The 13,270-nt window shown below is 31.8% G+C and overlaps 1 protein-coding gene across 1 annotated transcript in view; it reads right to left on the bottom strand.

Moving 5' to 3' along the window:
• Positions 1–13,270, bottom strand: part of LOC137647050 (fibrocystin-L-like) — a 215,250-nt gene that overhangs the window by 88,403 nt on the left and 113,577 nt on the right. Inside the window, exons 22-29 of the mRNA XM_068380195.1 lie at positions 12,224–12,329; positions 9,687–9,805; positions 7,233–7,529; positions 6,545–6,671; positions 5,016–5,080; positions 4,684–4,805; positions 4,189–4,433; positions 3,700–3,882 (exon numbers count right to left, since the gene is read on the bottom strand). Coding sequence (XP_068236296.1) covers positions 3,700–3,882; positions 4,189–4,433; positions 4,684–4,805; positions 5,016–5,080; positions 6,545–6,671; positions 7,233–7,529; positions 9,687–9,805; positions 12,224–12,329 — 1,264 coding nt within the window. The remainder of the gene's footprint in view (positions 1–3,699; positions 3,883–4,188; positions 4,434–4,683; positions 4,806–5,015; positions 5,081–6,544; positions 6,672–7,232; positions 7,530–9,686; positions 9,806–12,223; positions 12,330–13,270) is intronic.

The raw sequence follows: 13,270 nt of genomic DNA, 5'->3' as shown, positions 1-13,270 counted from the left end.
TATATCTAGTTTAATTATTTTCCTGTGTGTCTATCTGTGGATAAGCTTATGCTAAACCTACTCGACAGATTTTGACTAAATTTTCAACACTGATAGATCTTAGGTCATGGATGATCCCATTGATTTTTGGAGATGATCCGGATCCAGATCAGGATTCTAGATCCGGATTTTCATTTTTCGCAATTTTAAAGATGACGTCAAAGCCAATTGACGGATTTTGACGATATTTCCACCACAGACATATATTAGGCCATAGACGACTCCATTAACTTTTTGAGACGATCCCACCCCAGATCTGGAGTCTGGTTTATTTGTTTTGTCTGTGTGTCTGTCTGTCTCTGGAGAGGATTACGTCAACATTACTCGGCGGAATTTAACGAAATTTTCACCACAGATAGATTTTATGTCATGGACGAGCCCATTGAATTTCAGAGATGATCCGGATCTGGATCCGGATCGGGATTGTAGATGCAGATTTGCATTTTCATTATTTTAAAGAAAATTTCAAAACAAATTGGCGGAATTTGACGAAATTTCCTTATGCCATTGGCGAGCGCATCAGCATTTAGAGATGATCAGGTTCCAGATCCGGAGTCAGAAACATATGCAAATCGAAGGCTTTTTTTTTTTATGTCAACGTCACCCTTTGGTGGAGGTCAGAAATCTTTGATTGCTCTTGTTTATAGAATCTTTTTTGTTTGCATGCCTATAAGTTTGTCTTCAGAAGAATGGGGGAAAAATATATCATCTGAGAACATTTACCGTGTGTATTTCTTAACATCGGATTTATAAAATTTGGCCATACGGCCCAGAAATTTTTTCTATGATGTCCTAGCGTCAAGATGCAATTAGGGGAAAACTCCATAATTGCACTACAAATTAAAGTTAAAAAGGCTACACAGGCAAATAGAAGAAAGGATGCTCTAGCGGTGTAAAATAGAGCGCTAAAAAGGGGACGAGTGATGCTGCAAACACCCTTACACTGAACTGCATGATGTGAACTGATAGTATTAGCTCCTTGTATGGACTATTGTACTTGTTAGCATCCATAGGGATATCCCTGTATTATGTTAAAGATAATACTCAATTTTAGAATCTGTATTACCTCAATGAATTCCAGATGATAGTGGTTAGGTGTCAAATCGAGTACTTCAGTAGCAGTAAGAATTACAAGTGGAGTAACATTTAGTGATTTTGGTGCCATGGAATAGAATATCCCACTCAGACAATGGAATGACATCTATTCATCTAGCTGAAATTCTTTTGTGCCAGTTATACGAGGAGGCCAGATGTAAGTCTGATATAAAAGGCCACAATAGGGACCATCCATAGAAATTACCCCAACATATTGTTCAACAGCATCCATCTCCTCAAGAAATGTAGAAATAGGTGAACCTAAAGCATAACCCACAGCAATCAATGTATTTAGCATGAACAAAAAAATCGGTCAACAATTCCCTATACTTCCCCAGTCAGAAAGAGTGACAACTTCTAAGGAATTTTGATGGCATTGCTGGATAGCAAGTTAATAAATCTATTTTTGTTAGATAGACAAAACCTTATGGTAACACTACGGTCTCTCCTACTTTACACACCATATACATAGGAAAATAAAAGAATTTGAATTCAAGCTGGAGAGAGAAACTGAAAATTAGGATTTAAGACCTTTGTGTAGTACAATGATCATATTACACATGAGATAGTTACTTAGGAGATGCAATAGTTAGAGGCTGGAAAACTGACTGATATCTAAAAAGACTGATATATAAAAGAAATGGAAAAAAAGATATTAGTCAGGAAGCACAGCAAATTGATAAAGAAATAGAATTAGTGAGGCATGGGTCAGTTGTTAATGCCGGCTAAAACTGCACATGACAAAATAAATGGGAGAGAAGACCGTTTACACCTAGACTTGTCTAACGCTAATTTGTTGTAATGGTGGTGATGATGATGATGATGATGATGATGATGATGATGATGCAATAGTATGTTAATTATTATTATTATCATTATTATTATTATTATTATTATTATTATTATTATTATTATTATTATTATTAGCTAAGCTACAACCCTGGAAAAGAAGGATGCTGCAAGGCCAAGCATTCTAACAGGGAAAATAGCCCAGTGAGGAATGGAAATGGGGAAATAAATAAACTATATAAAAAAGGAATGAATGAAGAATATGAAATATTTTAAATCAATAAGAACGTTAAAATAGATTTACCATATACAGTATAAACTAGGAAGAGAGATTTATATCAACCTTTTTAAAAATAAAATATTCAATGCAAGTTTGAACTTCATAAGTTCAATCAGTTCAACTGCCTGATTAGGAAGATCATTCCACAATCTGTGCACAGCTGGAATAACACTAGAATACTATGCAGTGAAAGAGAAATGCATAACTTTTAGAGTAAACTGTATACCTACGACTGTGTACAGGATAGTACAGTCTGGGAAAATCTGAATGCAAAGCATGGTCAGAATTATGAAAAGTCTTATGCAACATGCATAAATAACTGACAGAACGATGGTGTCTGAGATTAATATGAAGATCAGGAGAAGGAGATTTAATAGACCACAAGGTTTTGTCCTACAAAATAACATGAAGACTAAACAGGAGAACAATACTCGAAGCGAGTAAAATAAAAGAATTGAAACGTTTCTTCAGGATAGATTGATCACCAAAAATCTTAAAAGACTTCCTCATTAACCCATTTTTTGTGTGCAATTGAAATAGAAATACACCGAATATGTTTTTAAAAGTGAATTCACAGTCAAGATTCACACCTAAAATCTTAAAGGAGCTATATATAGTTAAAGAAACATTATCAATGTAGAGATCTGGATGTTGATGAACCATTGTCCTCGACCTACTGAGAATCATACTTTGAGCTTTGTTAAGGTTCAACTCCATGCCCAGTAATTTGCACCATGCACTAAGCTAGATCTCTATTAAGGGATTCAGTATCCCTAGATCTGAATTCAAGAGAGGCAATCAAGGGAAAGAGAGTAGCATCATCTGCATATGCAACGAGTTTGTTTTGTCGGCAAACCGCTTATCATGTGTAAATAGTATGAAAGGTAATGGGCCAAGGACACTATTCAGGAGCAACAGATATTGCATTCCTATACTCAATATGGTGCCCATCAACAAAAATGTTGGCCATATCTATACATTTATTTTAAGTATTGCTCTAATAATTGTAGCATTTTTTTTTTTTTTTTTCAGATTAATCCAAAGGCAAATCTGCATAATGATCCCTCTACTACCTATTTTTACCCCAATAGAGTGACTTTTCTACATTATGTCATATTTGAGTACTCAGTACCAAAACTAGCTGTAGAATTTTACTCTATTTTCACTGCTGTACCTTTCCCAAAATCAAGCACTTGGTGAAAATCAGCAATATTTGGAATGGCCACTGATTTTTTCTCTTTACTTTTTCATTTTCTTCATACGTGTCCCTTCTCTGATATTTTCCATCTTCCTTGCATTAAAGGGGTGATATTGTTGCTTATGGAAGTAATAAACATTTTGTATCTCCTTCAAGTTTTTCTTCAAGTTTTATTACATTATCTTAGTTCCAATTTTTTCTTAGTTCAATCTAACCTTAACACAGATTATATGATGGCCTAAACTATAAGTGTAAGGAGGAATTACGAGAAAAACCTACCATAATCCATTTTCCTTACCTGTGGATTTAGGATCGCCTGAAGTGAATCCCTTGTCATGTTCTCTAATTCCAGGAGCAGAAGTCTGAAAAACGTTATATACCAGTTGGGACAACGGATCACTCTTTGTCCAAACCCACGAGACTGTATCACCTTCACGAATATTCAGCATCTTCGGTTCCCAAGCATAACCTACTCCATAAGCTGAGAAAGATAAAGAAGAAAGGTCGGGTATTTTCAGACTTTTAAATTCAAAAAATGAGTTGATTTTATTATCGTTAATCATCATCTATAGTAGTGTCAATAATTGGAAAAGATGGGGTAAAAAATATAAGATGCAATGAGATATACAAATATATGTATACTGTACTTCATATATCACATTAATCTAAACAAATAAGATTAAATAGCAAGATTAAATTTAGATATCTTAGGCAAAAATTTTCATAACTATACAAATATCATTTTATTTAACGTAAATAACAATCAGTTTTATATTTCAATACTCACGTTGATATGATCCAGTATTCCGAATGACATGTTTTTTAGGGATCAAATGAACCTCACATAGTATCTCTGAGTCAGTACAGTTAGAGATAATGCAGTCCGTGTCTTCATCCAAATTAACTTTTAAGAGAGAGCAGTTGGTCCCAAAACCAGCCCCCTTGATGACAACGTGAGTTCCGCCATATATGGAACCATGTGTGGTTGAGGATCCTGTCACTTTGAACGTGTAAGTAATCTTGTAACTGCCGCTGTGTTGATAAGACAAAAAAAAAAAAAAAAAAAAAAAAATAAGAAAATAAAAAAATAGTGGCTCTGAGATTTGTTTAGATTTATGAAAAGATATAATAAATTGACAAAAAATGCATCATTAATGATAAAGGAACTGAAGATGAATACCAAGTCAGCAAGAGTAATAATAGACGCATGATGGTAGTAGAATGGGAGAAATTAGTTATAAGATAATACCACAAAACTCCATTAGCAATGAGTATTACAAACCTAGCGTAGCCTTTGTCTTTTATGTCGACAATAACAGGATGCTGACCATGGGGCAAGGATGGCAATGTGCATTCAATGGAAGAATCAGACCAGCTTACTGCTTCACATGGCTTTCCAGCAACCTGTTCACAAGAAGGAAACCATCTAAAACACACTCTTAATTTTATCAAATCCTTACTAACCATAGTTCCAATAAAATTACACTATCATCTGGAAATGAACTAAAAATGCAAATCATCATTATGAACATAATATTTACGGAACCTTCACCTTTATCACCAAACAAGTAGAGTAATTCAAGTGTACTTGAATTCTGATATCTATTAACATACCATTATAACGCTTGTATCTTGAATACTTCCAAAGCCCGATCCAGTTATAGTTAATATATCACCACCTGTAATAAAATGAGTTATGTTATCATTCACTAATATAAAACACAATATAACTATATCGGCAAGCAACTATGAGAACAATTAGAATAAAGACGTGAACTCCATAACATTTCACAAAATTAACCATTACGCTAAAGTCAGCCAAAATAAACACTGCCAAAGTAACAAACATGAAGTCAGCCCAGAAATTACTATGGTTGAACACTGATGATGTAGAACAAATAAAACTGCAGATAAGGTACAGAGCATAAACATCTTAAGAATGCAAATAAAGAATGACACAGATTATGAAAAGTCATGAATACGTATGGTATGGTGTGAATAGCTTTCTAATCATATTAGTTTCCATGTCACAATGAAGACGAAGAAAATTGGATATATTCTGAAATGAACATCGTTCTACTAAAAGGGTGCATTGTAAATGAATGCTTTTATTGATGGTTTGAGATACGCAATAAGGTGTAAAATTGATTGTGCAATTTTAAAATCAATAAAAAAAAGCCGTTAGCAATATACAATAGCTGATAGTTTTACACTAAGTTTTGAATATGAACATTGACGTTATATACCAAGGAAAACTATTGAAATTGTTGTTACTTTAAAGAGAAAATACTAGTTAATATAAGATAATAAGCGTACGATAAACGAAAAAGACTGAGAAGAATGGATAAGGATATACTCAGAAGCACAAGCGCGTATACACATACGCACTATATATTTATATATATATATATATATATATATATATATATATATATATATATATATATATATATATATATATATTTATTTATTTATTTATTTATATATATATATATATATATATATATATATATATATATGTATATATAAATATACATATATATATATATATATATATATATATATATATATATATATATATATACATATATATATGTATATATATGTATATTTATATATATATACATATACAGTATATTTATATATATATATATATATATATATATATATATATATATGTATATATACAGTATATATATATATATGTGTATGTATGTATGTATATATAAATGCAACCGTTTCTATTCATTTGGAAGAGTGATATCTCAAATTTTTAAAGCATGTAAAATAAATTTTGAACGTTAGAGTAATATTCCCCCACGGGAGGTGACTAACTAACTCCCAGAAAGACAACAAGGCATGCATTTGAATTTCAAATTGTTACTTGTATTAAGTATTAAATAAGTAGGTAAAATATTACGTCGAATGAAGTAATTTAATACTATATGATAACTTATTAAATCGAGTAATAATGTAAGATATTAATAGAAAACTACAAGAATGGTTTGTATAATTTTATCTTGAAGAATAATGGCTGCTAAGCACAGTCAAGGAAATAAAAATGTCAAAACTTGTCTCATCAGAAAGTTGCATAATACTTTTTCACCATCCACTCCATGAATGAGTCAATTTCCCCATCTTACCTAAAACTGATGCTGCTGTTGGGGCAATTGAAGAAATTGCTGCTGATAGTGAAGCATCATATGTAAAGGTTGCTGCTGCAGAGGAAGTTCCATCAACTGTTGCCACAATGCTTGAACTTCCAGCTGACTGAAAATATAAAATACTTGTGTGAAAAGAAAGAACACTTGAACATTCTTGCCGCATGGCAAAATGTTGAAAATTATGTTCTATTCCAATATGAATTCAACAGTTGCTAAAAAACATGGAATCTATTAAAACCTTGATCTTTCTATGAAATTTGATATTTTGGCGAGTTGCCTCTGAATCTAAAACGAAATTATTTTTCATCTTTCGCCAATTGTAAAATAATGATCAGTCTCAGATATTTGATCCTTTGAAGTGTTAAGTATGTGTAAAGTAATCTACAAGATTTTCTTACTAAAAAGGGCACATGGATCTGATTCAAACACATTATACAAGGGCATATGAAAACTTTAAAAAAAACACAAAGTTTTCATTGCCTAAACAAAAGTACTGAAATGTGGCATTTTTTTATGATTTCTAAAGTTTGCATTGTTTATGCAAGACCATAGACTCTGTAAAAAAAAAAAAAAAAAAAAAATATTGAAGAATTTGCCCTTCAGCCTTAAAATGGCAAATATAAATCTATAGAAAGCATATAAAGTACTAAATTACAATAATACATACGCCTGGAGGAGCAATGCAAGTCACTGAAGATGATGTTGCAGCCACAATGTTACACAGAGCACTTCCAACAGTTATATTGTTATTTTCCCAGCCTTGTAGATTCGCAGGGAATCCTGTACCAGTAACATTGAGGTAATAACCACCTCCTGTTCCTCCTGATGAAGGAGAAACCTCGGTTACAGCCACGCTGACAGATTTAGAGAGAGGAGGGTTGGGCTGTATGGCAGTTCCTATTGGCTGCATCCTGACCGTAATGGGGTGGTTTCCAGCTGGTAGGTGTTTAACTGTACACCTCAACTGTTGGGTATAAGAAAATGTCACTCGAAATTCAAAAAAATCTTGATCCCCCACTTACATATGAACTAACTAACAGTAGAACTTCAAAAGTTTAAAGTTGGAGCAAATGCTTTTTTGTTGACCAGGCGGACATGAGTCTTTTATAGTTTATTTATGACATATTTGTTTTTGATGTTGTTAATAGTTTATATATGACATGTCTGTTTTGACGTTGTTACTGTTTTTAGAATGATTTATTGTTAATTTGTTCTCTTCATTTATTTATTTCCATATTTCCTTTCCTCACTGGGCTATTTTTCCCTGTTGGAGCCCCTGGGCTTATAGCATCTTGCTTTTCCAACTAGGGTTGTAGCTTGGATAGTAATAATAATAATAATAATAATAATAATAATAATAATAATAATAACTTACTATATGGGCCATGAACTTATTGCAGTGTATCTCAACCGAAAGAGCTTCTTAGGTGGTTTATTTTCTTAAGGTGAGTATGACTTGGAATACTCTTACTTTTGTAAACTTTCGCTTTCTTAGAAAATATTGACATTGTAAAATTGCTGCTAATTTGTGATATTGATATTTTTAATGTTATAGGAAGAAGGATATTACCAAACCTTACAGGTAATGAGTCATAGGTGTAATAGGCTACTAATAGACTATTTTTCTTTTTTCTTTTCTTTTTTAATAAAGCCAGTTACAGCTTTATCTAATAAAATAATACCTTGTTACTTTTTCATAATATGCTAGTCTTGAAACATGTAATGTTAAATAATAAATTATTTAAAGACTTTGAGTCTGCTTTGGGTCATATTTATAATGTTGTAATGGATCAACCATAAATAGGAATTGCTTTCATATGCAACCATTAAGTTAAAGGTTCAAACGGCTTTGCTCAATTCCAAAGATGAGAAGATAAAAGTTCTTCATCCTTTTATATTGATGTTTAACACAGATCGTATCTGCTTTAATTTGTTATTCATTTTATTTTTCACAAGTACTAGCATTCATCACTTATAGAAAACTTCAGCAATGCCACTATCAATTATCTGCCATAGCAGCGGTTAATACTCAGGAGACGGCATTAAGCGCATTCTGAAGTATATGATATAAAACATATATATATATATATATATATATATATATATATATATATATATATATATATATATATATATGTGTGTGTGTGTGTGTGTGTGTGTGTGTGTATATATGTATATATATAATATATATATATATATATATATATATATATATATATATGTATATATATATATATATATATATATATATATATATGTATATATATATATATATATATATATATGTGTGTGTGTGTATGTATAAACAAATATGTTATATGAATGGAAGACTGAAACATAAAAGTATGCTGTATTCCATTAAGAATTTAATAATAAATAACATGAAAGAAATGTATTTCTTCCCAAACTTGCAATGATACATCAGCATCCCAAAATAGCAGAACCTTAAATATATCACTAAATTTCACAGAAAGACAATGGAAAAATTATATGTTCCTCCGTTGTCAATAAACATAGCCATTAAATATCGATAGATTATTTTAGTCACTTCATGGAAATAGGCTATTTGAATAATAATAAATCATGTAAAAAAAATGAAGAAAACTTAAAACACATTGCTAAATATGGCCCTTCATCTATAGCGATTATTTGAAAGATTTTATAATTTCATATGATTTCAAGCATGTAACTAACGGTTCTAAATATCACAAGTAAAATGAAATGGTAGAATACAGTATTGAAATATCAGACCATCCATTTTTTGAAAGGCTAATGAATTACAGAAATACCAAAACTCTTCACTCAATTACAGTAAATTTCATGGTAATTTTATCACCTTACCTAGAGTATCTTAATTATCCAAATATATAATGGGTTCATTAAGAATAGGAAAGATGATAAATAGATGAAATAAATGTTACTATGATAAAGGAGAGAATGCTTTAATAAACAATTAATTTCCCCTCCTAATCAAATACATAAATTATCTTTAAAATATATATATATTTTTTTTCATTCTCAGGGTACCATGTTTTCTAGAATATATGGAGACATATTGTACCATAATAAAGCATTAAAGGAGTAAACATTAGTAAAACATTTTCCATCATTTAGAGCTTACCTCCGTAGTTGTAACCGATGTAACTGTACACTGATTAGGCCCAATATCAACGGAATAGTCTTCTAGGTCATTGCTTGTGAAGCCAGAGCCACTAATAGTAAACGTGTATGACATACCATCTGCAATAAACGAAAAGTCTATGATTAAAACAAGTAAACTTTAAGAATAAGCTTAATCGCCTGTAATAGAATACTATCATAACTGATTTATTTGTAATATCCCTTATTTCTGGACGCCTGGTGGGAGGAGATCAAGAGGTAGACCACGTAAACGCTGGAGGGATGGAATTGAAGAGATTCTGACAAAGAACAACATGCCAACAATTGAACAGCTGAGAAGAGAGGGAATTTTTGAAAACAGAATTGAGTGGAGAAGACAACTGATTCCACTGACAGGCTGAAAGCCTACCTGGGAATGGAAGTGAAGTGAAGTGTGAAGTGATCCCTTATTTCTATAGTTGGGGTTCTGTAATCTGAAGGCCTTCTGAGTGATCAATCACTCGTAAGAGTACTTCTGTTAGGGCATTGTGACACCATGGGTAAACTCACTTGGAACATGATTGCTAATAAAGACAAAACAAATACTAAAATTATCCTAGATACTGTAATGTTTATATGTTTAACTTTTATTCAAATAGAAAATCGCAAACATTGAAGTAACTGAAGTACATAATGATGCCCATAACTACAACAAACATTCTCTCTCTCTCTCTCTCTCTCTCTCTCTCTCTCTCTCTCTCTCTCTCTCTCTCTCTCTCTCTCTCTGACTGTTATTAAATTTCCATCTCAAACAATGATATTTTACTACTACATTATAATTCATCTATTATGAAAACTAATTGTGTAGTTCTAAAAAAAAATGAAACGTTTTTGATACAATAACCATAGAAAATATCTAACTCATGATTCTTCAAAGCCTTATTCGGTGCTATTATAGTATGCTATCTACCGTCGAATTTCTATTATAGTATGCTATCTACCACAAAGTATGATATCTATCGTCAATGTTAATCCTCCTCTTTGATGAGGATTATCAAACAGATTACTTACCACCACTATGTTATCCTCATTGGACTTTAATTATAGTTTCATAATATTTATTGGCTGGACAACATGGGTGCATAATTATAAACAGTTTGTAGGGAAACTTTTTTTTTTACAAATTATTCAAAGCTCATCACACAACAATGTTACAAGTTAATCAAATGAAAAATCAAATATTACAAAACTGAAAGAAAATAATCTATGAAAAATATTCAATCAAAAATTTATTCTACTACTGCCTGTAAACATAACTTACATCATTCAAGAAAGCAGGAAATACATCTTCGCCTTTTCTCAGAACTTTCCAATTGAAACCACCACACTACACACTTCCAGACACATTAAACCAATCAGTGACAGTATTAGGTGATTTCCCAGTTAATTGTAAAGTAGTGTTAATTGGGGTCTCATAAACAAAATAGTAAACCAATTCCAAAATTTCAGAAAGGGGTGGTAGATAGCAAAATCGGCGGTAGATAGCATACTATAATAGCACCCCTTATTCTCTTTCCCTAACAAGAATCATTTGACACTAATGCAGTATTTGGCGAGGAGATCACTCCTCTTTTATTTCATTGTAACCAGTGTGCCTATAAAAATAACAAAGGCTTCTTATTTTTGTAAAGAAGCTGTTATTGAGTACATAGCATGTTTAAATAAAGGAGGGGTCCAATATAGTGACTCAAGGGATTTAGGTGGAGGTAAGGATTATGGGATTTTAACTTTACTTTGTATACAATGAAAGGTTTAGTTTTGATCGATTAATTACAAAACTTTCCAAAAAGAATGAAAGGGAACACCAATGTGGTTTAAGGTCAGTATACTTACCATTAATATGAGTGTGAAAATTTAAATAAAGATAATTGGTTTGTGTTGAGCACAACCAAATTAAGGCTTATGTTATAAATAGATAAATTAAATGTGGAGTATGGTCTGAGAAATTAAGTTTTAGTGACTTAATGGAACATATAAACTGGCTTACCATATCTGAGCCTACATTATAGATGTATTTTGTCTTCGTGGATATTTGATATGACATCTTTTCAGATATAGGAGAATTCAAAGGGAATCTCCATTATAGATTTAGGTGAAAGTTACCACTACATTTATGTTCTAACTTCTATATAAAAGATGAATCGCTTATGCAGATAAGATTTAAAACTTACACCATTGCATAAACCCGTACAAATAATGCTTATATTTAAAAAACCTAAATCTTAAAATATAACAAAATCAGATTCTAAAAATAAGATACATTATTTCCATAAATATTACCAGTTCCCTCTCTGAGTCCGCAGGGGCTCCATCAAGGGGCTACTTCCTTTAGGTTGGGACTATTACACTAGCGATTCCCGGCAGATAGGGCACGTAAAAAAATAAATTTGGTTACGCGACAAAGGTTAGTGCTTCTTAGATAGGCTACTAAATGCACTGTGCTATTTGATAATATTTATAACAATAAATTAAGACCATCAATGATAAATATTAGCTTACCAAAATTGTCTGTTACTGAGGATACAGATGGAATTCCATTGCTGTTATACTGAAATGAGCAATCAGTAACACAAGCTGAACGATAGCCTCCCACAGTTACAGCGACCTGGAATCATACAAATTTTCCGGTAAAACATACAAACATATTTCTCATCAATTAAAATCCACAATGATAACTGGTAAGTGTAGGAAATATCAAGATCAGTAGATCCAATGACATTATTCCATTTAACTTCATATACAAAGTCTATTATTCGATTTTACGTCATTTAATAATGGTTTACTACATCTTAAGAAGTGTGGTCACCAAATGGATCTTCGGAGACTCAATTTATAGGTCCTTGGTTACAACCAAAGAAAAATCTTATCCCCGAAAGCAACAGATTTTTTTTTCTTTCTTTTTTTGCAGAGACATATTGGGTTTTGTGATTATACATTAGCCGCCATTCTTGTCCCCGGTGGTCCTTATGTAGATGTAGAAGGTATTTAAGCACTGATCGTATGTGTGAATTTGCTCTTTATAGACTTTGTGTAACAAAGAAATATCCTGTCACTTGCTTACGCTACTCAAAAGCTCTTTTTGAGTAAAGGCAATAGAGAAATATATTTCTAGAAATCTTATGGTATACAGTTCATTCTTCACAAGTAAGTCACAATGTACTACCTTATACTCCAATGAGATGAACTAAAATTCCTCTACGTCTTGAAGAAAGTATAGCACTATAGTGATATACATGCAGTGTGCACTGACATCACATGATGATATATATAGAACTACAAGAAGAAAAATTATAACACACTATTCTAATTAAGTAGTGGAAGTTCCTAACAAATAGACTTTTCTAAGTGCTCTAACTATATCAGTTTTCACGATAAACAGTTCATTTTATTATCAGTATTATAGTAAAAGATAAATATTTATTGTTCAGCCCTAGAAATTTACCAACGTTTATGATAACTGAAAATAAATCGAGTAATGCTCATCTGAAAATCAAATCTTATTAGTGACATTTCGCTTAACTCCTCATAATACAAAACTTATTACTA

The sequence above is a fragment of the Palaemon carinicauda genome, chromosome 1, assembly GCF_036898095.1.
Source record: "Palaemon carinicauda isolate YSFRI2023 chromosome 1, ASM3689809v2, whole genome shotgun sequence".
NCBI lineage: Eukaryota > Metazoa > Arthropoda > Malacostraca > Decapoda > Palaemonidae > Palaemon > Palaemon carinicauda.
This window is presented reverse-complemented; position numbering and strand designations above follow the sequence as displayed.